The sequence below is a fragment of the Opisthorchis viverrini genome, assembly GCF_000715545.1.
Source record: "Opisthorchis viverrini unplaced genomic scaffold opera_v5_17, whole genome shotgun sequence".
Classification (NCBI taxonomy): Eukaryota; Metazoa; Platyhelminthes; class Trematoda; order Opisthorchiida; family Opisthorchiidae; genus Opisthorchis; species Opisthorchis viverrini.
Genome location: NW_008751673.1, coordinates 2013111 through 2040822, shown reverse-complemented (window position 1 = coordinate 2040822; position 27712 = coordinate 2013111). Strand labels below are relative to the sequence as shown.

Below are 27712 nucleotides of genomic sequence, written 5' to 3'. Positions count from 1 at the left end.
CTTCCATCTAATACGGGAGTGAAGCATCGACAGCGGACTGTAGACTACTTGCATGCCTAATCAGTAATGTACACCGTGGAAAACCCTGCCCCTTCAAAGGTGACACGCGTGCCACCAATGTTTCATTCGCCTCGGTTGAGTGGGCCTAAACGGCGGGTCTATTCGGCACCTTTTCAGGTGTATCATGCCACCGTTTGCTGCTTTCGATCTTCGACCTTCTCCAATTGTCTAAACGTTTCTACGATGACAACGAAAAACAGGCCTTGCGATCGACCACCAAATCTCTACTACCTCAGTTCACAGTTTCCAGGATTTTGGTGATCATTCTATTTGACCTTCATGCCCATGTGAAATGGTCAGGCCATTGCTTTTGTGTAGTTGTTTCTTGAACGGCGGTCAAGTTTTCTAGAGCTGTGTTTCTTCCTCCCCAAGCTCTTCCGGAAACAAACGTGTTGTCGGCCACAATCCAATATCTTGATCAAATGGAAGGCGTGGACGTCGACCGTACATCATTGTAAAATGGAAACTTTCCTGTGGTTGGCTCGATCAACGCACTTTCTTTGGCTGCTAACCACTCCCTAATCATTCAGCAGTTGCTTTCTTTTAGGCCGTTTGTTTATAGGTGGTAGGGTGCCGTTCTTAGTCGACTGATTCCCAACGTCTCCAAGCAACTCCTAAACTATTCTCTCTCAAAGCAAGGCCCCTGACCCTTTAGGATCGTTTTTGGCACTTTTTGGATAAACACGGTGTTGCATTACCACTCCGCTAATCATCGTCGCCCGTTGATTTACCGCGGCTGCCACCTCACCGTGACAGGTGTTTTGTCATTAGCACGATATATTGATTGCCAATGGCTGTCACTGGAAAAGGGCTCATGAGGTCAGTGGACCGTAACTCACACATCTCTAATGCAGGAATGGGTTCATGGGATGAGCTGCCCTTGTCGTATCCTCTTTCATCAGTTGGCACTGCTTACATGACACCACATAACTCAATTCTCATCCCTGGCCAGTAGACCTACTGCTGAAGTAGGTCGTACGTCTTGGTGCACCCTGTGTGTGCTATGTCTTGGCATTTGACTGTCAGTTTCCGTTTTTAAACGCAAGGTATCAAGGTATCACCGATCTAAACTGAGAAATCCACAGTCTTAGATCTTTGCCAGTTTTTTCGGAAATAGGTTAACCTCTCCTTAACCAGTCAGAGCATTGTCACCGAACTCCATTTGAGCTTTTTCTTGGCTTAATTTATCCGCAGGCTGTCTTCCGAATACGTCTCAGTGCGGCTTTAAATAAATGGCGTGGTCTGGCTCCGAATTGCTATACACGACTAACACGGCAACATTCCGTAGTCCCTTCGTCAAACAAAGCATCAAGCTCCGGAAAGTGAATGGTTCCCTCGACAATCCAAACGGCCTCTGCCAAACTGATACTGGATGTCCCCAACTGTGAACGCCGTGTTTTATCTCGGTCCTGTGATTTAATAGCTTGATAGATGATAGTATCCGGAACGCAAGTTTACACTTAATATACACCGTCACACTAGTACTTATTTCCATGTACATAATTTGGATGTTTTAATCATGGAGATCTAGTATTCTACCGAACTGTTTCACCAATAAATAAGGCACACCAAACCACTCCATTCTATTGCAGACGGGCAACACAGGAAGTCTTACCATACAAGACGGCAGCGGACAAGTTAACAAATATGATAAGAACATCAGCTCTCCTGTAATAATCGAGCACTTGAACAGAGATGTAATTATAACGGTAAAACTGAACTCCGTTGGAGGAAGTGTACGTCTTCGGGTCGAATATTATGAAGGTAAGTTCTTCGGAGCATGTGACACATAATGCACATTCGGTTATCTTCATATGAGGTCTACCTGCATAGGAAGACAATTTAGGAATGCATTTGCTTTCTGAAATGCACTTTCTGACAGGCGTTCACAACTGTAACCACTCTAATAATGTTGACTGGATTCAAAAGTGAAGTCAGTCATAATGAACGGATGACATAATGTGGCGCATAAACTTCTATTAGAAATCCCGAGCTTATTCAGGACGTGCGGAGGAAAACCTACTGATGTCAAACCGTTTACGGTAGTCCAGAACCATATTTGAAGCCTAGATTTGAAACCAAATTTGCGGAAAATTTTCCTCATCTTTCTGGTTATTCTAGAGAAACTACCGATAAAAATCTGTGTAAACAAATCTGCTTTTTACAGACGAATGTTTTTTATACAGAATTGTTGCAATTTCCTTGGTTTCAGATATAGAGCACGGGTTTCTAAAGCACAATACAAGTGAACTCATTAACTTGATCACAAAGCAGATGGCGTTCATTCGTGGATAAGTCACTATCGGTTGAACTCATGTTTTACAACTGCTCTAGGGATAAGGGAAAATCTTGCTCACATTTTCAGAATATAATCAAGGTGGACGTTGAAAACGGTTTTATAAAAAATACACTTCTACACGCATGTTTGTTGGAAGAAAGACCAATCTGACTACATAAATAAAGGAAACACGAACTGTACTTAAGAGTAGAGCTGGTTATTGCGACTCATTCACCTAAATGAAATTATTACGAACATATTTTAAATTAGAAACTCTCGTTTGAAGTGGATTCAGGGACATAAAATCGTTATTTGCAGAATTTTTGTTTCCGAGTTTTTTCTGGTTGTCCGCTGTGTCAAGCCCGGTTACTACTTCGTTGCCTGACGTGAGGCGGATTCAAACCGAGTTTCAACCCGACCTCTGCCTCTCGACTCCCCCTCCTAGGCTTGGACAGCCTGGCAGTATCCCAACCCTCGTGCTTCCTTTGGGTAACACCCGAAAGGTTCTTACAGCTGGACGACGGTTTTTGTCCCCGTTTGGGTCGTGCATACCAGAACCACTGATTGAATATCTACCATAAAAGCTGTTCTGAGAGAACCGCGCATATTCCGATCTATGTTTGTGCCACCACAGTGCCAAATGACATAGCAGCTTGGGTTTTACCCAAGCCGTTGTGGTTCCAACAAATGGAAAAGATTGCAAACAGTTAGTCACTAATCGGAAGAGGTCTAAGTGATTGTCTCTTTATGTTCTAAAACCTGGCGAAAAGGTTGTCCGGCCATAAAATTACCGATTGTTTACCAAGTCCTTCTGAAACGAGCGCTTTTTCAATCGAATCCAAATTTTTGCTAGTTATTTCACTCACTTCATTTTCAGCTTATTTGCTGGGCTCAGAAAGATATAGCACTGGTATTTGTATCATGGGATTTCCCACATTCACTGAGGCGATCTTCCTCCAACTGTCTGAAATTGACCCAATAACTTGTCGAATTTCGGTTGAAAAATTCAGATGTCGGCTATTTTCAACCAAGAGTCCCGTTAGTCTTCAGATTTAGCCAAACCAGGATTGTATTTAAACGTAGGGGTGGTGACATTTGAAATTCTATTCCAAAAGTGTGTGGTTTTAAGTGATGTTTTCAAGCTAGCTTTTGGGGTGTTGCGATCAAAACTGACACCGGCCAGTCGCAATGGCGCTATTTTTTGCGGCGCGTTATCGGAGTGATGCATCTGTAGACGAAACACATGCAAAACGTCAAAGTTAAAAGTCTCAAAGTCATTCGGGAACACAGTTCAACTGACACACATCTGTTCTGGTGTAAATAAGAAGAATGAAAAAACCAAGCAGTTGGTTTTCCATAATACGTTACCGATTTCAATAGTTAATTAGGTGACTACAAGACTATCGGGCGTCACATTAGGGCTAATCTGTCCATTTGACCAGAAAAAAGCATGATTATGACCAAGGTTACTGTGGGGTGCTGGGGGGGGGGGGATGGCGAAGAAATTTCTGATATGAAACAATGAGAGTGAATTTTGTAACTGGTGGAAGGTTTCCGTGTGCAGCCTCAGTGCGACACCAATAGATCCACTATATATACACATTTATATACATAAACACGCATATATATATATATATGTTTATCGAAATCAAGAGACATACTTAAATGATTCTGGCGGTTTATGCACAATTCGCTAGTCGCGTTTACTCTACAAATGTCGTGCTGTGGATGGTTTTGCAACGAAATAACCATGAAATGAGCTGATCCGGTAAACAGTTACCTATGGGAATTCAGACTGCCCTAGATGGAAGAGATGAGGAGTAGTGGTCCCTTTTTAGGAGGAACTATATGCACGAGATTAAGCCTGAATGGAATTTAGCTTACACAACTCTTGCATGCTATGGATTTCGGTTAGTCAAGTTATCCAGGCATATCCGAAGAACAACAGTGACTGTCTAGGGCAGCTGAATCGGAAGAGGTCTAAGTGATTGTCTCTTTATGTTCTAAAACCTGGCGAAAAGGTTGTCCGGCCATAAAATTACCGATTGTTTACCAAGTCCTTCTGAAACGAGCGCTTTTTCAATCGAATCCAAATTTTTGCTAGTTATTTCACTCACTTCATTTTCAGCTTATTTGCTGGGCTCAGAAAGATATAGCACTGGTATTTGTATCATGGGATTTCCCACATTCACTGAGGCGATCTTCCTCCAACTGTCTGAAATTGACCCAATAACTTGTCGAATTTCGGTTGAAAAATTCAGATGTCGGCTATTTTCAACCAAGAGTCCCGTTAGTCTTCAGATTTAGCCAAACCAGGATTGTATTTAAACGTAGGGGTGGTGACATTTGAAATTCTATTCCAAAAGTGTGTGGTTTTAAGTGATGTTTTCAAGCTAGCTTTTGGGGTGTTGCGATCAAAACTGACACCGGCCAGTCGCAATGGCGCTATTTTTTGCGGCGCGTTATCGGAGTGATGCATCTGTAGACGAAACACATGCAAAACGTCAAAGTTAAAAGTCTCAAAGTCATTCGGGAACACAGTTCAACTGACACACATCTGTTCTGGTGTAAATAAGAAGAATGAAAAAACCAAGCAGTTGGTTTTCCATAATACGTTACCGATTTCAATAGTTAATTAGGTGACTACAAGACTATCGGGCGTCACATTAGGGCTAATCTGTCCATTTGACCAGAAAAAAGCATGATTATGACCAAGGTTACTGTGGGGGGGGGATGGCGAAGAAATTTCTGATATGAAACAATGAGAGTGAATTTTGTAACTGGTGGAAGGTTTCCGTGTGCAGCCTCAGTGCGACACCAATAGATCCACTATATATACACATTTATATACATAAACACGCATATATATATATATATGTTTATCGAAATCAAGAGACATACTTAAATGATTCTGGCGGTTTATGCACAATTCGCTAGTCGCGTTTACTCTACAAATGTCGTGCTGTGGATGGTTTTGCAACGAAATAACCATGAAATGAGCTGATCCGGTAAACAGTTACCTATGGGAATTCAGACTGCCCTAGATGGAAGAGATGAGGAGTAGTGGTCCCTTTTTAGGAGGAACTATATGCACGAGATTAAGCCTGAATGGAATTTAGCTTACACAACTCTTGCATGCTATGGATTTCGGTTAGTCAAGTTATCCAGGCATATCCGAAGAACAACAGTGACTGTCTAGGGCAGCTGAATGGATGGATACCCACAAATTTGGTGCTTTTGTTTACTGCGAGTCAGTCCGTTTCACGACAGATTATCCCGGTGTTCTATCCACAAATCAGAGATGTCACGTATAATAGTATCCCACCGTTTCCAGAAAAACCTTGGAAGTTGGAAACAGACTCTTGTTCCGTGCTATTTTGTTATCAGTACCGACTGAATACTCGAGGCCCAAAACACGTTAGGTCTTGATTAGTTGTGTCGAACCACACAGGCTACAAATACCTAGCACTACACAGTGGACAAGAAGTGGAATATCGGAGACCACATCACCTCACAGAGGATCCCGTACATGACAGAATGATTTCGGTCAGTCTAGTGGGTGTTCGCTGTAAAGCAAAGCCACGCAATAGCTTTGTAGCTCACTGTGTAGTGTAGTGTGCCACAGTATAGTATAACATGATATGATATAATGTGGTGTGGTGTCATACGGTACAGAACAGTGGAGCATAATACGAAACCATACGCTCATTACAGGTAGGTTGGCAGGTTTAAGTTTGCATACCACCTATCACTTTCCGATTTCTGATTTTCCGATTAATATCTCTTTTCAACCTTGGTTCAGACAGCTGAATTGCCCGTAAACACATTGTTGCATCAACAAAACCACGAAACACACTACACATATGCCTGCTTAAAACTCGAACATCTCATGTTCGGTTTCATCTATCTTATGATTAATCAAATAGTCATAGTCTCCGGGTTTCTGTCGACCTCATGTTCTGTACACAAGTGGTGTAATATGCTCATCTGTATACAGTTTTGGGTTCAATAGCAGACTTCACTGAATCTCTTGTTTATGATATTCTTCAGTTGAATGTGCTCCACAAAGACCGTTCCACGTTTCAGCTGGCGCGATATTCGAGATGACATACTTTAAGTCCTTAGTGGCTCACATTAAACATAAGATTACACATAATTCTACAGAACCCCACGACCGGTTTCGCCCTTCTTAGGACTCATCAGCAATTACGTTGGTTTTGCAGAGGTATCTCTACATGTTCTACTGTACACTTTAGTAGATCTGGTCATCGACCATTCATAAATTTCACCGAGTCCACCAGTAGACTCTAATTAGGTGACTCGATAAACTGAAGGCTTAACAGGCATTATTACGCACTATTACGCATCAAATTGAAATGGCCGTTGCTTCTCGAACAAACGGCGAAATGGACTGCTTCAGTGGTGTGCAGTGTATATGAACAAATTAAAGTTCTAGTTATGCACCCTGCTTCGCTAGTTCTTTGTCGTCGTGGATGAAACGTGGTAAAGATCTAGTTGAAGGAGACCTTGGATGACCATAAAAGTTCACACCAGGTATCGGTGCTCCATTGAGGCATTGTTTTTTCATATGAACCATTAAGGTTACCTAGAACTTATTGAGTTTGCTAAAAGCAGTTTCCTTATTGGGTTATTTTGTATACGGTCACAGAGAAATGAAATAGAAATTCATGCTAGACTTCGTGATCAAGTGTGTTTAAGCTAGGACTACAAAGAACGTGTACAAAGCGTCCGATCCGTTGACTGCTAATGGGGTTTTCCGGTTTCTAGGCTTTGGATGCTACTGGCATGGAAATGGCACACCTTGTAACCCAAAGCTCACCATGTTAAGTGTGATATCCCAATGTGCTGGATCTTCGGTGTTCAGTTTTTTCACTTGGTACTTAATTTGGAAAATTGAAAATACGTAGGTCTGTTCATCATAAGAATGGTGTCTAGGTAAAAGCTTATCGTCCTTCTAAAGGTTACCTCAGCCTGACGGTGGATGTCTCGCGAGTAGTTGCGAAAAGTATTACTGTGATCAGGTACGTCCTTACCCATTTGGCTTAAATCATACTTCCTTTAATACTTCCTCAAAAATCTCTGTCGGACTCTGCGATTACGAATGATTAAGAGGTTTCAAACAGACGTTATGCAGATGTCAACTGCGTTCTGTTATTGGTGGCCAACGGTTCTTTCTGGGTAAATTGATTAAACAGACATCGGAAGGCAGACAGAAACTTGATGAGCACTGGAGCGAATCTTTAAGGAACGCACCAACATCCAAGCGAAAGATACAATCAACTGGGCGAGAGATCTGCAGCAGGACAAGCCGCAACAAGCATATTAAATGTTTACTAAACCTCGAAGGCCAGTCACTTATTAACCTTTCCAACGCTCAGTAGCTGCGCACGTTCTATCACTCAGATGTAAAAGGCACAAATGAATACAAATATGATATGCAAGCAAATTTTTCCTCACATATGCGGTGTGATTCTCACATACAACAGTTATACTCTAACCGTGGACTCAACTTCCAGCATGAAGGATGAAAAGTTCAGAATTCCTGCGCGAGGCATTCCAACAACAGCTCTATCAATAACCCGGGAGCTATCGTAGAATATAAACTGAACAAGGAGTGCTTGAGCACAATCCATTGGAGATTATGTCTCACTTGAAAAATTTTGGAAGTGCAGGAAATCGATATGCAAAATACAATAGCTCATTTCCTCACTGTTAGTAGATGGCTCGTATGTCTATGCCAGATAACTTATGAGTAAAAACCGTGCGACCGGCTTGAAGTGAACAGATGAATAGCTGCTTAAAAATCGATTTTCATGATAAACATCAGTACGGAACATAACAGTACAATTTTGTGCAATATTCTAAATAAATTTCTCAGCTTCTCCACACATGTATACTACAAATCTCAGTAGATAATACTTGGTTAAAGTATCTTGCTTCAAAAGGTTTCCTTAACAGGCTAGCATCCTGAGCACCAACAAAACTAAAGACGATTTCTGTCTACCGAGGTCTGGCTTCCAGTTACAAATTGTAATTGATTTAACACAATCAAACAGTCCGCTGTTTGTTGTACCGCACACGATACAAGAACCGGAGGTTTGGTGTAAAGGAGAAAAGGTAGACAAAAACAATGGGGATGACTATCTAGTGAAACACTGAGCAGATGGATGAAATCAGCTGCAGCTATTGTAGCAAACAGTGGGTGTTTCCCGTCTGAACCTTTGAAATGCCACCTAAGGGGGTCGCTCCTCTTGATTGAGAATTACTGATCTGGCCCATCTGCATAAACCGTGTGCACTGATACATGACCATAGATCAAGCTACTTTTCATGATGAACCAAAAGTCACCGTGAAACGGACAAATCTAAATAGGTCGCCCAGTCATAAAAGAATCGGCCTGTTCCAGTGCAGTAAGGAACAGACCGCATCTTCTTTGGACATACACAACTATTTCTGTTTTAATACCAATGTAAAACGACTTTAATTATTGAGCTATTATTAGTACCAAGCTCTAGTACTATCCACAAACATCAGATTGTTACACTGAAATACCACCCTAACCGTCTCCAGCATGCATTATCATATTGGTTGAGGGTAAACAACAAGCCCTAATCAGACAGGACTCATCACGTAGGTTGGACTAGGCCAGTTAATCTGTAGGTGATAGGGTTCCTGACTTACACTAAGTAGTACAAACAAATGCAATGGAGTTAACACTGGTAGTTTTGTTGAACTGACGTGGTCATTGGCTGTATGCAAACTTCCAAAAACCGGCAAACAACAGGTGCATCTTCGTAAACAAAGGCACATGCAAAATTACGAAATCACAAAATATACCGGCAGTTTTGAAAACGACAACTATTCAGCTTTTCTCTTTCATAGTCTGGAGAAACAACAGAGAGGTACAAGAAAACATAAAGCTTTCAGCACCCACATTTGTGTAGCTTTATAACCAGGGGGCAAAAACCACACTCGTGGGTGCATTTGTCGAGATTAAGTCGAGCCTAATCTTGACGGCACCCGTACTAACCAGCAATACTCCTTAAAATGTACTCAAAACCGATCTAGCGTGCCAGTCAAAATAGACCATGCTGATTAATTTTGTGCCTGTCTTAGAACTCGGTCAACCTGGTAGCCCACCAACGTGGCCCCAGGAAGCTTTCGAGTTAGAAGCGTCGCCCGGAAATAAATTCATTTGTTGTTTTCTACATCTTTCTGGAACGTTGACATCTAAATCGGTTCTGAAATTCTTTCCCACTGCCCGAAAAGAAAATTTCCCTTGCTTTTGCAAATTTTTGTGACAGAAATCTTTTCTTTTTGCAAAGAAGAGGCGTATTACAACATCATGAGTAACAAACTACACTGGCAGTAAACGAAGTGGTTACTGAAATGTGCTTAAAATTGCAAGTTTCTAGGCAATCGTGTATCCTCCGGTCGTAGTTAACACCATTCTGACCATAGCACTTGAAAGGGACAACTATGAATAAATTAGCCAAGTAAGTTTGCTTGAAAATCCACCTAGATTGTTTTATTTAACCTTGGTTTATCGTGCGAATTTTAGCGTCAAACACCATCACAGGTTGTGGTGGCATCATCCGATCGGCGGTTACTCTGCAGCTCCATTTTTCAACCCCAAAGCAACACATCTGTGAATGGCGGATCAATGACATCAGGGGACTTCCAGCTATCTTGGAACCGAAAACCTTTTTTGTAAGTACATTTCTGAGGATTACAGAGTACTGACAACCACAATATTTCCATCGATCCGACTTTTACGGATGGCCCGTCATGCCTTTTACCTTGGTATTCTTGTGTTAGGCTGAACATTGTTAGTTCGATTCTAGCCTGTTAATGGTGAGCGCCTCTGAAGGAATGGACCAACCTTTGTTTTTCTGATATATTTCAGGTTAAGTGTGTTACGTTTTGTCCTCCCCCTTCCGATAAGAACGAAAAACATCGAAAATCACCATACACAAACATCATTCTTCCAAGATCATATCCATCAGGTTTACCTCACAGCTAACTAAGGTGATAACTTTTGTGAGGGCATAATAATCGTTTTTGGTCGCAACACCCATGTGTCCCACCAGCTAACGTAGAGTGCATCCAACCGTCCCTTCGGTCTTACTGAACGTTGGCAATCTCAAACCGTTCTACAAACAATCTGGCCTGGACTGTCTTCAAGAACTTTGATCAATGTATGTACTTACTTCACTGAAAACTCTTTAGGTATGAACAGTTTTTTTAATGAACGCCACCTTGTTTAAAGATAACCTACTGTAATTCTTTCGGGCTCTAATAAGTCAGTTTTTATCCTCTCAACCTATGGGCGCTACCATATATTTATTTAGGCGTTCCTTGTAAAAGGGAAAATAATGTACGTAGACATTAGAAGTCTGCAGTGTTATCAGCCCCTTCTGCGATTACAAGTCCGTGACAAAGCTATTTAAGAGGCAAAAAATAGATTTGTTGTCCACTACATTTGAAAAACAATGGATGAAAAAATGGTGCTCGGGTAAGAAATATCGCTAGTAAACAAGTGAGGCCGTCGCCACCAGTCGAGCTTACCTATCTGTTTTGCCAGCGAAGAGCGAATTCTGTCAACGGGATAAGCAACTTCCGACTCCCAGGGAACGAAGCCCTCAAATATGAAGAGGAGAAATTTTCCGTTTCCTCGAGTGATCGAGTTACTCCAAATAGGTTACCTTACAATTGAAGCGCACAAGGTTGATGGTCTGTCGGTACTGGTTGATTGTTATTAGAAGTGCTTGAGATCAAAGACAACGCTCTCACCAAATTGTGCTCACACACTTACTTCCAGTCAATTGGAAGACCTCCAATACTTAATACTGATTGAACTACCACAGCTGAAGCTGAAATAGGAAACAACATACAACATAACAGCTGCTTTTTCGTCAGAAAACATCGTGACGCACTACTTTCTATATCAAGCTTTTCAGAGTTTGGCTAGACATTTGATTTCCGGGCATGAAAAACAATGAACATCTAAAGATACGCCCATAAATGAAGAAATTAGGCATTTTCAGCATTCGCTCTATTGCGGTCTGCGTTCGGTGGATAGACTTATCAAGGTAACTGTCTTCAAGTTCCGTCAGCTAGATTTTACTTAAATGTCCCCTCGTAATGATATTTTTGTTAGTATCGGATATAGTAGACGTTTCTGAAGAGCTCCTGGTAGCGCTTGGTCCAAGTTCCTGAGTAGAATATGCAGGTAATGTGCTATAGCCATCTGCCCATTGAAACGTTTGTTGAATGAGTTAGGAGTAAAGGAGGTTTCTTCACTAAAACTATCGTAGGGGGCTATAAAATGTCATTTTCTAGTGCGGTATACATTCCACTAAACGCTGCCGGTTTGTTTGTTCATAGTTTAGTGGGAATGGCAGCGCGTCACTGCGAATTTTCGACTATCATGGAGGCATAGAACGAAGTTTACTGGAACGCGAAGCGTCGGAGGAACTCCCACGTTATTTCCAAACACAAAAATCCAGAGTGTTGATCAGGCTTTCAGCTAACATCCAAAATGGGTTTCTGTTTTTCCGAATAAACAGATATGCAGGTAGGTATCTTGCATACGGTGCCAGAATTGAGGTAGCAAATTTTCCCCTCTCTCCATAAATATAAATATAAATATATAAATATATATATATATATATATCGTTTCCATAGATGTCGAAATGTGGAAGTAAATTTACCACTCTTTCAGTTTTTAATTGTCTGACCGCTATTTGGTGCAATGTTGTTATTATCTTATGCTGATGCTATGAATGAGTTTTTATTGATCATGTCCACTCAAACCTACCTTGACTACTTTGATAACAAATCGATAGGTCTTGATAGACGCTAAGGCTATCACCTAAAGGGTATATTCATATCGAAACCCGTAAACAGAACTTTCATGCAGTTTTCTGGTAAACAAAAACGTTAAATTCTTATCTAACAGCGAGTGACTGACGTTCAACGTTTATGCTGATTGGCCAAGATTTTCACCTTTGCAAGACAAGCCCTCACGCATTTTATGCAGTCCGGTCTGATGTTCGAAACCTCCACTCCCAAATAAACTACATGAGATCCCGATGATTTCAAGATAAGTGAATAGCCCATCTACACTCATACTTCTATATCTTCTATAGAACGAAGGATCTCGAGTCAAGCCTAAGTGAGTAGATTGACTATTTTAATCTTGGCATAGAACTTAGTGCTGGTGGACTGAAGTCAGAGCCAAATCCAGATCGGCCACGTATACGAGACTTAGGTGTCAGCCTTCTTGATTTAAAGGGATATATGTTGGTGTCGTTTGAACCAGTGAGCATACATCGGCAAAACGCAACCCCGTTTGACAGTGCATCCTACATTCTTCTTCCGGTCATTAAAAAACGGTGCATCATTGTTCACTAAGCGTATCACCGTTGAACAAGCCGGACGGTAAGGCATAGTCTTTGTGCTGTTGGCGGGAAAAAGCAAATAGCGATTGGTGTCGTTGAAATCGGACAATCGTCATCCCCATCTAGGTGGACGTGGTTATTTTCACTTGCTTGTCACGTCTTCATGGTGAACAAGCCATATACCTCCGGGATGGAATCAAAGTTCTAATACCGTCGACAGTCTACGCAGCCTGTATCCGGTGGAAGCCATCAGTTCTTGTTCAGACGCAAATACTACGCCAATACACGATGTAGCCTAACCCAAGTGCTCTATGACCCTGTTATCCACGCACGATGAACAAGGAAACAGTTCACAAAGTGTTTCACCATTTGAACAAGAAAGTGGTTTGTTTGGGAATCAAGCCAATATGTTTGCCTTCGGCTGTCAGTCACATTCGAGATAATATATCTTTGTTGAATTCTGTGGTTGCACAAACTGTTAGTGAAAGTTTGAGAGAACCTGGGGATATGTTGAATTGGAAAGACTTTTAACAGTCAGTATCAACGTTACTTTCCTGTGTTTGTTCCCTTCAATTAAAAAGTAGCTGTGTGAAAATCTCAACATCTTTCTGGGTAGCACCCAGTTTCACATCCGATTAATACGTAACCCGAATGTGCTTTGACATTGTAATATTGTACATCTACCTTAGTGGCTCTTCCGGCTACATTGACGGATGCATGGAGCAAAATAAACAACTCCTGTCTATAAAAGAGTACCTACAACTAATCCACAATACGCCTACCACTCACTGCTGAATCTGATAAATACATGCTTTTGTCAGCATTTGTCAGTTATCTGGACGGGTATTCGCTCACACGGAGGAAATGGCATCCTGCATGTGAGGCGATAAACTCGTTGCGTAGTGAGCAACTGTGAGAATGTGGTCATATGTTCACATATGTGTTCATATCATATGGTTGCTGAAAATTCTTCGACAGGCCACAAAGGGTTTCGTCCTTCTTGGTAGGCACAGTCTCAAAGTTCCCGTCAACCTTATGTTTTACTTGAACCGAAATTGCAGGGAATTAGCGAAATAAACTAATTTGCAAACCAATCTGCTTTTAGGGGGGGGGACTCACCTGAAGCCCGGCTAAAACTCTCGTTTATGATGTTTTTAGACATGTTATGTCCATTATTCACTTCATACAGCCTGCTGCTTACTTGCGAGTAACAGTTCACTAGTTCATTAGGTTCCAGTGATTAGTCGGCGATAGTCAAGCCTGTTGATTGTGTCTCGAATAGTATGTTTTCTATGCTTTTTTGTTTAGGAACAGTTATCTTGTTTAGTACTCATTCTCATCTGCAGTTTGTGTGCCTCCCTCTGGATGACAGGACGAAACGATACTCTGCAAAACAAAACTGACATCGACTTTGATAAATTTATACTCAGTTTGATGCCTGCGGCCTGAAATTTAGGGGTATCCTCTACAAAAGATTTGTGTGCTAAGACACTTGTATTCTTGACGGCCAGTGGAAACGATCCGATATTGACGCTATTCGTTAAAACTGGCTGAGACAACTTGCCATTGGACTGACTTGAGTTCGGTTTTAACGTCGTGTTCCCACCAATTTAATTCTTTGTATTTCTAGAGGCACTTCTGTGAAATGTGCATTTGCATTTTCTGAAGCCACGACAGGTGTTGGTTGCTGCTACCAGGCGTTGCGACAGCCCGTGTTAAATCATCCCCTTTCCCCAATCTGATGCACATTAGCGAAGAGCTGCTGGCAGGAAACATAAATAATTCCTATTGTGGTCGTTGGCTTTTTCGCTGAGCTCAGCTCAGCGAACAAGCCAACGACCACCATCTACGATACCTGAGCTACCAACACTTTCCTCTATAGAATTCCTATTGTTTTTGTACTATTTCCACGTATAAAAGGAGTCTGTTTTCTAGTGACACTCACTGTGAAGCTCATCTTTTTAGTACCAACCATCAGTTCCCTTTGTGGAGGCAGTCCAAATAATGGCATTCTCAGCGCGATTGTAAGTAACCGGAACCGGGCCTACAGCTGTTTCTGGCAAATGCAACGTCTGAAGGAGGGTCCTATGTGGTTTGAGTCCAAACTATTTCAAGTGAGTCACAACTTCGATCATGAATAATCGTGGTACATTATTCCCTCCTCATTATCTTCCTCTGCTTGGTAGCAAAAAATGTATCGCCATTAAAGATATTTTTTGTGGATACTGCTGCTTATAAAAAGCCTATTGCATGCTTTGTACACCGGATCAATAATGGTTTAGCGCTATACGGGTCGTATATATTTGAAATGGAATCCCAACCTTGTCTGGAACGACTGCTCTCTTATTTGTGACCTGGGCGCACTAGACTGACGTGGGAAGTCGTTAAAGTTGTCACAAACTAGTTCCGCCCGTGTCACAAAGAAGAATTTCAGCATCAGCTACCCATAGTCATCAAGCTATCCTCCATCCTCACTACAGTGTAACTCGAAAAGAACTGAATCACCTATGTCGCATCATCTTATGCCGCAAACACTAGTGAGTGGTGTTGTACGCACATCCTGAGTTGTGTTATTGGACAGAAGAAGCCTGTCCCATTCGAAGAGCTCCTGAAGAGGTGGTGAGAAGCTGCATGAGCAAATAAAATTTAGATGCACAGAGCCAATGATTCCCAACAATAATGAAACAGCAGTATAGAGTTCCTTGGCTTTCCCGCATAGACTGGCTTCCCTGACAGGATGGGCTCTCTATTGAAATACTAAGTCATTTCAAGGCATCACGAATCACTTTGAGAGAAGAATTCTTGCTTCTAACGCTGCTTTGTTAATTAGGGTGCCTCTTCTTGGGCGACTGCTGTAATGTGTTAGGAGCTAGTATGAATGAGAAATGCCTCAAATCCTCTCATATTTTGACTACTACTTGACCGCTTAACCTTACGACATTAAATATGATTCAGTACATATTGGGAAGGGTGTGAATCCAAGAATTCAGGGTTGAACTTTATTGGGATCCTGAGAAAATAAGGAGACAAGAATATTTGGAAAGTTACAGTGAAACCACTGGTGGCACCAAGTAATACGTTGGCATAATTATTTCACGTATGCGCATGAATTTTCGGTTATGCCTGTTGGAGGGGCGTCATAGTAAATCGTGAAATCAAATAACTTTAGACAATTCCGAAAGCGTCTCTACTAATCATCTTGTTACTTTCTTAGGTACGGTACCCGGAGGCATAAAATCATTACCAAGGCTTGTATCACCGGAACATTTCGGACAATACATAATACAAGGTTCAAGTACAACATAGGTTTGACAAGAATCGTTGACCGCGCCTAGCAGATGATTCTCAAGATGAGCGAAATCGGTCGTCGGTTGTCGAAGAGTTTCAGCAGCCTAATCAATATATGTTGCTTCTAGCAGATGATTCTCAAGATGAGCGAAATCGGTCGTCGGTTGTCGAAGAGTTTCAGCAGCCTAATCAATAGTATGTTGCTTCTCCACAATATATTAGGTCTGTACTAAGGTAAAACGCTTCAGTATAGCAAACCTCCACGAAAAGTAATAATATTCTATTTTATCTGGAAGTAGAGCCAGAAGGAGTTCTCGCTTTCACAAACAAAACATTCCGGATAGAGAGCTCACTTGCATTGTGGACTGTTTACATTTCGGAACAGATCACGCTAAAATCGAGACTGAACGGAATGCTTGATAATTCGCCGGTTGTAATTAGCAGTCGAATCCAGTTGACGGAAATGATACCAAAATAATGGACGTATATGGACTTTTCCGTATGATGTTGTCAACTCTACCTCCTAAAGCCATTTTACAATTAAAAAAAAAACAGAGCATTACTTTGGTTATGTTTTATGGATTGAGTATGTGATGTTGACAGTCAGGTAGTGTGCAATGCCTGTCAAACATTATAAATATGATCGCTACCTGGTGTTAACTTTTCCAAAGCATTTCGTCTCTTTGAGGAAAGTAAGCAACAAGGGCAGACAGCAATCAGTGTTCGAATTCAAATGACGTCACTCGGAGCAAAAATTACACAGATATGTGCCAAATAGAAACTCAAGCGTTTTTTTACAGAGAAGCATTCTTGTGGTTCTCGAGACATTTGGCTGCAAGTTTAGAACGTCTCCTTTGGGTACGTTTATTAAAGTTCAAGTAATGATGAATTTTGGAGTGTACTGCAGTTGGAATGTTTTTTATGTAGTTGTTCTTTTGTTGATCACCCTAGTGAATCCTGATATTTTGGGAGGCCAATGTTTGACGTCCATAAATGCTGGATTCCAGTCACCAATTGAAACAATGAGCACTACTAAGTGTTCGTGTGTGCAAGAGAGTGACTCTCACTCGATCACACTATAAGTTATTTGGAGTAGTGGGACGATCTCGACCTCTGCATCTCTACTGTTCCTGTCTAGTCTTGCGAAACCTGGCAGTATATCAGCCACCTTGCTTCCCTTAGATGGCATGGTATCCATGCGCAGTAAGTGTGTTGCAGCTGAACGACTGTTTCTTATTTTATTAAATGAAGTAATGATAACAACACTGCTTCAATTATCAGTCGACTGGAGTCGGAACCTCAGCACAACAAGGGACTAGTATCGTTCTGACCCCACTTGCCATAAACTTTCCAAAATATTCACGCGCATAAAAAATGAAGGTTGTCCAAAAAAGACAGTAACACAGGTTGAAAATGGTAAATATTAGAGTGCCCATGGGCGGTGAAAGGTAAAAGTGGCGTTACAGTTGATAGTGGCATAGCAGGGTTAGACACCTGACGTTAAATGATTTACAGCTACACTGCGCATGTATTTTGCACTTGAATTTACTTATTAAAAGTACGCCAGACCGGTGGCGCCTACATACAGGCAAAAGTACTGACTTTCATCATTCCGATGACGGATAGTTTGGGTGGGTACAATGTATCCGAGGAACACTTTACGAATTCGTGGTTTCCAAAGCCCGCCGAAATTCGATGATCAAGGTTAAATCCTTATAATCGCAAGTGTCACAACGGAAAAACTTAGTGAAAGATGGTCATCAGCTGTTGCTTGTAAAACAGCCCCTAATATGATTTTCATATCCGAACATGGAGGTTTACTGAACACTGTCTGATCTGTTTCCCTTTAACCGTTTATTCAGCCGGCTTCAGCTTGATTTAATGACTCAGCTCATGTGGTCGTTTTTGCCCAGAGGAAACATCTTTGTTTTTATTGGTCATTGTGAGCTCTCCGCTTTTCTTCAGGCACCACTGGGAGTTGCATATCTCAGCGTAACCGCGTTATCAAACTCGTTGGAAAAACTCAGGTTGTCGTTTGCCCCGGAGGATATGTGGAGTGCTAAGAGGATCCAGGTTAACGCAACCGAAATGTTTGTAGAGCTGGTGGTTCTCAGGTCGGGCCTTCCGTTACTTTTCCGAGCAAATTACAATGAACGTGAGTTCATACGAGTTCTTTCCGTAACTTGCCAATTGTTGTTATTTCTTTTCCCGGCTTGCATAATCACCGTCATTTCTTAAAACTATTTCTACCAGCTACTTATGTGAAAGACATGCGATCCGAAGTTATTGGTTCGAATTTTGTGCTGAACTGGAAACAAGGGGATATGCCATATGATTTCCTCCGTGTTAGCTGGCAAAAGGACAATACGGAGGTTCATCAAGACGTACTCTACGCCAAGCATTATCTATCGATTCCGATAGAACGGGAATCAACTGAACCTTTCAAAATATCAGTATACCTAGTCAATTCCAACGTAGCTGCAGACACGTGGACCATACACCAACCAGAAGGTAAGCGCAACCGAACTAGTAAAGCATATGCTTACTTTGTTTCTTTACAACTACTGCTTTCTAGACGTTAGTGTGCTTTATGGTTCAAGTCCTTCAGAGTGCTTTACCAAGATGAAATGCGATCATATACTCCTCACGCTACATTCCTTAGGGATGTGCGAACACATATATATATANTGATCAGATCAATGACCGGTGTTTCTAAACATTTATCTGTTTTGTAGTAAACAACCAAATAATAAAAATGTTGCGACAGAAACACTGAACCCAGTAAGAAAAAAGTAGCGTGCACTTTACCAAAATGGTCCTCACTGTTTGTCCAAGTGTATATTCAGTTGCCTTTCATTCATATTTTTCCTTTTTTGCAGAAAGTGAAATTGACCCAATTCTGATTGTCGAACCCTCATACACCTCCTTATCCGTTGAACTGACCAACATCTATCATGGGAGTTGTAAGCTATGCTTCCTGTGGAGAAAGGATTTTAACGATGAAGTTAAAAGTATTTGCCAGAATAATAGTCAACCAGATAGCGTTATCAGGAACTTGGAGTCCGGAACAGCGTATCACGTGACGTATCAGGTGCAGCGGCAAAAAAGGCTTCTCACTGGTCATTGGATGAAGGTAGAAACATGTGAGTTTCCTTACTAATGAAAAAGTAGGAAAGCCATATTATTTTGTCTTCTGTTTCGCACATTAATTTCTGCTCGTTCGTTCATTTTGCTCTATGCATGTTACTTACTGAAGTCATCAGGCAAGGGACGTGGTCACCGATCAGACTACGAACTTGTTAGTCCCACAGATGACCGCTAATGGGACGACTAGTCTGAGTAGTAAACATAGGTAATGAATCCTCGCAGCATCAAAACTCAGACTCCCCAAGTTAAATGCACCACTTAAAGGACTGATTGCTCTTTGAAGCTGCAGCTCTTTTCGCAACAGTTAGATTTGCTTAGTATTTTGGGACTGGATGCAACTGATCTGGCTTCTTCATAGTAATATTATGGTATTGAAATATTTTGCTTGATTCTAAGGGAGATTAATTTAGAGGTAATTCGGTTAAAAGAGTTTTATATGGATTAGTTAACCAAGCAATCCGTTACCACATCACACACACTACTTTTAAGATATTAAGAAAGATCATTTGACGGCTTCACTCCCAGTCGCTATCACAGCATACTTAAGCAGGCTGGTCGCTGGAGTAGTCATGCACGAATTGGTCTCTGTTAACAGATTTCTACACCTTAAGATAGTATCAATATTACGATCTCGTTATGCATATCCTTTCCAATTGGATAATCACTGGCAAACAAACCGGGTCACCAAAAAATATATATAAGCTACCACATGCGAGCTCTCTAGAAGCATCCAATAAGTGAGAGTTATGGGCCTATAGGTGAACACGGTAGCAAGCTGCGGTTGTGTACTTGGAATATCTGGTTCAGAAAGTGCACCTATTAACTCACTCAGATAATATGCCCACTTTTCATGAAAAGTTTTTCGTGTGACTACATTGGTTGTTAACCATGAGCATATTTGCAAGGAACAAATGATAAAATTGCGTTAATTCATGAGATTTCGACCAGTATGTGGGGAACCACTATTGTTACTAAAGGCTAGCACAAGATTACTGTGAAGGCCTTTTAAACCACCTCAATGACTATCTTCCCTGAAGAAGGCGAATAACTCCCTTCGAGATTCGGTTGTCCTACTGCTTGCTTCATCACTAAACGACTGGAGTTAATTGGGTGATTTTCACAAGGGTCGGCAAAACAGATGCATTTAACCTCGGCTTACGACACTGCAATGTTTCTAGGCATTCCGGATATATACATTTATACAAATATAAAGAGAGTAGTGATCAGATTCATATGTTGTGACAACAGGACTCCTTGCGCTACCGAATTTAAGCCATGGTGTGAAGGACAACAGTTGGAAGATGAACGAATAGCAGTGATATTTTTATGTTGCGAGCAACAATACTATGGTTTTCTGCTGTGTCTAAGGTCGTATTTTCCACTGAAGCAGGGTTTAAGTTTGTTACATTTTCCTTCGAAGTTCCCAGTATTTTCATACTTGTGGAAACGGTCGTCCAAGGTCAGAAGGTTAGCAAAGTTTGTCGGAAATTTCGCACACATTGCTTGCGCGACAGTCCACTTACCCACTACTCAATACGGTTAAAGTGCTCCATAAAACCAACAGCCCGGTGCATTTTCAAAATCGGCTACTACGCCAACAGGCATGCTTAGTAATGTGTGCCTATGTTGAACATCATAACATCAATGGGGTCCTACCACCTGCTGTTTCATGGGCGAAATCACTAAGCTGATCGCACTGGTTGGAGTACACTGAACCAACCAAACTCACAATCTGGAAATCCAAAAGAGTAATCCGTTCTTCAAACCGCGATAAAACAAAAAATTAGCTTGTAAAAGAAACGATATTTAACCATCTAAAGCTAGGAACCATAAACTGGATGACGTAAATAACGACAGACCTTAAAATCGGGCATCGCTGCCCGCTGCACTCAAAATTTATGCGCCAAAATGGCAGCTCGGAATTAGACAAAGATGACAATACAGAGTAAGCCTCGTTAATATGGGCCTTGTATGACTATTTTAGAACAGATGTATTGGAAGAAGAGGATAAGGAATTAGGATTAACCGTCTCGCTCAACACTGACGAACCAGTCCGCATGTATTCAAGACTAAATACAGTCTAAGTGAAACTCACAAAAGTTCCTTTCAATCAATGCAGACACCCAGTTGTTTACCTATCACACCAGAAATAGCAAAGTTTAGCACAGTTCAGAGCATTCACATTGCTCTTGTCAAAACAGTTTTCCTCCCATCCTAGCTCAATTATTCTGGTGAGTGCATACCAAAAGGCGAAACACTTTATTACTGCTCATCGGTGGTCCGTTCAAAGCCCTCTAGTACGTTCTGTACAGAAATCATGGTTTAAAACCTCCATATTAACAAGCGTACCAGCGAAATGTTAACGAAATTTTCTAAACAGAGTCCGCCGATTTCTGCCCGTTTAAGGGCCGATAGTTTTCTGGGCTTCTAGTTACTGTGATCGACACATCTGCCATAAAACTGAATTGAAAAAATCCCAGTTCGCTTGGCTTTCTGTTGGCTTGAATAAAATCTGACTACCTTATAGAAGTTGAGGGCAGCTTCAAAGCCGAAGGCCGAACTGTCTGCTTTCTACGTTGCAGAATGCGGACAGCTGGAAAAAACATCATGTACTAGTTACGACTTAGTAACCTAAACCGGGACAAAGGGCCAGGCTAGAATATTAAACCTGTGTCGGGAACATTTGGGCATTTGAAGCAAGGAACCCGTCTTATCTCCGGAAATAACACTGAAAGCACAAATATACCATGCCCATAAGGTTTCGGGTTTCTCTCCACTGCTGAAAACATACATGTGGATTAAACCTTATGGGTGCTGGTGTGTAGAGCATCGTTCCACAGTCTTCCGTAATCTGCCTGGTGCTTACGATGGTGCTAATTTGTTGATTAATAAAGACGCCATCGTCCTTCTGAACGAGGGAAATTTAGTATCGGTACAAGTAAAAGAGCTAAAGAGTTTTCGGAGTTCTGTACGAAGGAAGGAAATTTTGCCACAAAGTGGCGAGGAACTGCCTGGATTTCTTTGGTAAATGGTCGGGTGAAGCGATTGAACGAAGGATTTCGCACAAGGGACTTTTATTTTCATTGAAATAATTGCCTCGCTCATTTGTAATATAAAATAGCACAACTGGTTTTTAAACGGAGTGTGTTTTCCCATAATCTACTGCATAATCCGAGAGCCATAGAGTGGCTTCACTTATGGGACGAAATATACGCTGAACATTACAAAATATCTTCATACCACACAAAATAATCCAATGGTTTCCAGAAATGTCGCAACCTGTGGATTAAACAAAGCTGTAAAATTTACATTCGGAAAACTATCTGGGTGTGGTTTTCGAATGGGCTGAAATCATAAGTACAAGGCGGGTTCGGTAAGTGAATCTGGTTGAAGACTCATCAATGTATGCTTGTTCATGAATTTTTGAAGGCTGCTTTCGTTGACACAGTACGTGTAATGTATCGGCTGAGTTGTCCTCTAATATCTAGAATGATTTATTATATACCAATAATGAATTACTCGCAAGAGAGCAGGGAGCGATAACGCACTAATATAACTCGAGATTTTGCATGTTCTTGAGCACCTTGACTACTATCATCGGGCAAAACGAAGGTAGAACTGATGGTGGGCAATAGGAACTAACCGATTCGTTGTCTTTATTAGCTCCCTAGCTTTCGGAGAGCATGGGTAAGTTAATCCGAAATACATAGTCCTGTCTAATACAACTCTGTTCTGGAAACGCAGTGGTTTCGTGACCCAACTAAGAGCTCTCCTGGCTGTAGAAACTGCACCCCGTTTTAATGCGCTTTGTGCTCGGTTTAAGGGAGTGAACAATATCCAACCTAAGGAGGAAAACAGACCGCTGGCTTGCCGCATGTGGCCGAGTGTTTTAACCTTCCACTAAGAACCAGGAGATTGCGAATTCAAACTCTGTGAGACCCACATTGCTGATGATTCTTAATAAGGATGAAGCGTCTATACGCCGCTGCTAGGCAGTTCGGCATAGATCAACTTAATTTACGAAACTAAATGCCCACTGCATTTTCTAACACTGTTCATACTACCACAAGTTATAAGTAGTTTAGACGGAAGAAAAATTCGCTTGGTGTTAAACTGCTAGCCAGAAAGTTGAGCTCGAATCACCCTGGAAACTCGTGAGATGGCGCAGCTGATGATTCCTAGTAAGGAAGAAACAGTTGTACAGTGCTTCTTGATTTTTTAGCATACGGTGTCTTCACTTAACGGATAAACTCTTCATTAAACCAACGATATGTTTGTTCGCCACAATAACTAGTTTAACTAGTGAACTGTGCCATGAACACTGCGCGAACAGCGTGGTCCAACGACAGAGGTGATATCCGAATGACTCCTGGCGTCTACCTTGTCATTTAAGTCACTAGACTGAAAGAGAAGGTAGTCAAACGTTACGCTCCCCAGTCATTTTGAATCATGTATAACAAAATCCAGCGTGCAATCCGAATCCACCTCATTACCTTAGGTAACCATCTGCAGGTCGAGGAAGGCGGACACAAATTTCCATGAAACAGCTGCGGTGTGTAATCTTTGCATCTCCTTTCTTTACGTACTCTGATCCTCCTCTCTTCAGTTGATTGTTAGAAAGGACGGTAGGCAGCACAACTGACACCGAATGCACTGTTTAAAATGTCGGCTAAAGAGTCAGCTGATCAACTCAGGTGTATGACCACTGCAGTCATCCATGGGATGACGTGGGAAAGCCACATTAAAAGATATAATCTGTTTAAATGCTGGCGACATTTTTTTCCAACATCTGCCTCACGGTGAGCCATAATCGAGACATTAAGTTTCCAGATGTCACCAAATGAACGAACTCAAATAAGGCCCACAAACGAAAAGATAATTCTAAATTCTGGATCGCAGTTCCACTGGTGTACCAGTGAAATTCTCATACAAGCTATTATTATCTATCACCCTGACGCGCTTACTGTTTACGCAGACGTGTTGTGGAGATCCATTTGGTTTAGCGACGACTCTTGTAAGGAGGCAGATGATAATTCTACTCACAGTTTCGACTGTCTCATTATTCTTGTTGTGCTATCCAGGGGGTTATATTAACCATCATTATCATCATCCAAGTATTCATCATATGACATCAACACCTCATAGCCACCTCCGACAGTATGTCACGGTAACATGGGGACTAAATGGCAACAACCTTCGGGCTTCACTGTTTGCTCGTATATTTTTACCGTTTCATGTGGCAGCGGTCAGCGTATCCGAAAGAGTAGTCAGTGCATCTTGCTAATTTCATTAATGTGCATTACCTCAATTGTTCACACACAACTTGACATCAAATGCTAAGAATAGCGGAACTGGACTATGACAGTAGACTGACAAATTTAATTGGAGTTAAATACACTATCCATATTTGGACATTTTATTTTAAGGCTCAGAAACAATCAAATAGCCGAGAACTACGGTCACTCCCATTTTCCGCTAGTGCGGGGATCAAACCAGTAGGCTTGTTATTCATATCTGATAACCGGGACTCACGCTGGTCGTGAAAGTTTAGGCAGTCAGAAGGATATTAGCTATCCCTCAGCGTCTCACAAAAAATACCCGGTTGTTGAGCGCGTGACCGTTGATAATTTCGATTTGACTCGCAATCGACCTTGTGAGGCTTTCGTCAACGATTGAGGAGATATCAGCAGTGCGTATTTGGGTGTCCAAAAACCTTTTACGTGCCTACGTTTAGAGAACTTCTTATATCTAGCAACGTGATGGGACAACTGTAGTGCTGAATGCCTGTACGTTTATATGTCCGTTTGCTAGATGTGTTGCGTTGTGTTCATTTTGATCACGTGACTACCTGACTGGTTTAATTTCTATTCTGGTGAAACTAGCTTACCTCTTGGATTTGAGTTCTCCTATTCCTTCTAAAGACTAATGATGTGGTTTGTGTACAGATTTGTTAAGGGCGAAACTAAAACGTTTCTTATAGCCTTTTCAGTGGGGTGCTGTGTCAAAGACCATTGTCACAAAAAATCGTTCTGTTCCACGCCCGAAAAAAACCTGTTAATATAAGCCAAATAAAACATTGAAGCTGCTCAGTAGCCCGACAAAATTCTGGTCGCCTGAAGACACTACTTTTCAAAATTGCTCAACCTGACAGAACTTTTTTTTTGCTGTGAATATACAAAGAATACCTGCATGGCTGACTTGCACACAGCTGTTGAACTACTCTGAGCCATAATGCTACTTTAGAATGAGAAACCTGTGGTATTGGGCAGCTTGTTCGTGGAACTTCTCAATCTGGGAGGATCAAAATTGCAGAATGAACCTATGTACAGACTATGCGGAACTTGAGAGGTGAAAAACCTCGAGCAAGATTTCAAGGATGCAAATATAATTCCCATGTATAACTTGAAAGAAAGTCAACAAAAGGTTGACAGCTACCACAGTGTCAACCTCTCAGGCACGACAGGCAAGACTACGGGCTCATATCCTCCTCACTAGGCCTCACTCTGGTATCCTGGGAGAACTATTCCCAAATAGTCGTGTGGTCAAAATGTAACTGACTTCATTTTTACTGAAAGACAAGTTTGAGTGAAATATCCGGAGCAGAAACAACCGTTTCGGAGACTGCTCGGATTCCACAAAAGCTCTCGTCTCACTCACGGTGAATCATCCTAAAATGTTCGGTTGTTCAGATAAAAATTGCCAGTCTTATCGAAGCCTTCCGCAGTGGGAATAAAACCCAGATACATAACTACGAAACTTAATCGAAAGATTTCCCAGTTGACACTGGTGGCGTTCCTGCTCCAACTCCTTTTAACAACGTGCACCCTGCGGTGTTTCACCAATCCAGATCCGGTATACCTAATCAACAATGTTTTCAGGATCACTAGCTCGGTCTGAAGCCTTTACTGACCAAAGCATCATTGCGGAAGTCCAGAGTCCGTATGCATCCGCTGACAGACGACTGCGTTTCATTTTCGAATCCTGAAACGGACTTTCAAAAGCTTGCTATGGTATTTGGTTTAGAGATATATCTTTTATCAGCTTCCATTTTGGATTCAATGTAAAACAAGTGTTCCTTTAAATGTTTTTTAGGTATTGCTGTGCATACGCTACATGAAACATTTGTTGGGAGTAGTGGATCTGTTTCTTTCTTCAAACAACTGCTCACTTGGGCGAAATGAAGTCAATATAAAACATGACTTTGGTAGCATGACCTGTCATTTGTCACAAGTTTACAAACGAATTCGAAGTAAAGAAGGGTGACGCCTTCTAATGAAGGCTTTCTTATCACTCCATGAAAACTATTTCTTACGATTAGGAAAAGGTATATTACTTTGCATTATTGAAGTTCTTCAACGTCTGTTATGGAAGGAAATGCAGGTAGATCAGCTTGTTCAACTAGTGATCGACCTGTTCGCTGAGCACGGCTACTAGTTCATTGTTGAATTTATTGTGAACTATGCTGCGTTTCCTGCACTGGCTTCCAAACTGTCCTGGTTTGTTTTGACGCAGATCCTCGACCTTAAGGACAAGGAATGAAAGGTGCCAAGAAGGGACAGTTTGTAAAATGACATTATTGTTATAAGGCAGGTTAGGCAAGTGACACTGATTTGGCACAGCATGCTTCATGTGAGTGTAGGTCATTACTTCATTTGACCAGGAAAGCTAAGTGAGGTCAAGAACAAAGCTAATCATCTTGCCCACTAGTGAAATGATTGATTTTCTGACTTCAGAATGTGAACCCGCACTCGTATATAGCTGTTCACATGTTGGAGAAGTATGCTGACATGGGCAATTCACAATGTAAAATAACTTTGACTCGTTCGGAACTTTTCCATTTGGCTTGATTTTTAAGTGCAGGTTTTATTTTAGGAAATCAGCACTGTGATCAGCTATTCTTTCCTTAGGAGCATAAGGACCAATTTTGGATGATAATGCTACATATAATTTCGCTGGAAAATATTGATCGGCTATCACGCAGTATTAGCGGTATTATTTATACGAATGATCAACTAATAAGACTTCATTTCAGAAAGGCTCTTGTTCAGTCGGACGAAAAAAGATTGTAACAGAAGACAGATGCTTGCACCAAAATCTTCGTAGAGATTCTTTTAATTCAACTTGAGCGGAGTAAAGTACACTTTTCAAACACTTGGAATGAGAAATTCTGCCACCGTTTTAAATCAGCCATTTTATCTAGAATTTCTCGAAAATTCCCCATTTACACTCAGTATCTTTACTTGCGGACATCAGGACTGGGGAGCGACCCGGTGAGATTGTAATCCGTTGGGATATTAGCAAAAGCGCTGGTGTCCAGGTGAGGTTTACCTGCACCGTCAATGTACCTAAAGACTCTCAGTTGGTGGACTGCGAAAAGGAACTCCCAGTGGGGCTAGTCAGAAGAGGAAGTTATGTCATTCCTGTCAAACTTACCGACGTGGAATACACCATTCAATATCATGGCACAGGTGAACAGGGACAGCCTATTGTGGGGCACCCGATTATTGTGAAAACA

The 27712-nt window shown here is 41.5% G+C and overlaps 1 protein-coding gene across 1 annotated transcript; it reads left to right on the top strand.

Moving 5' to 3' along the window:
- Positions 1-1652: 1652 nt before the first annotated feature.
- T265_12821 (hypothetical protein) lies at positions 1653-27712 on the top strand (the record flags this gene model as incomplete). The annotated part of the gene is made up of 9 exons (XM_009165682.1): positions 1653-1824; positions 6389-6462; positions 9921-10069; positions 11752-11936; positions 14728-14876; positions 18016-18205; positions 18304-18627; positions 18930-19193; positions 27429-27712. Coding segments are annotated over 9 exons (1791 nt in total), but the record flags the coding sequence as incomplete, so codon positions are not given.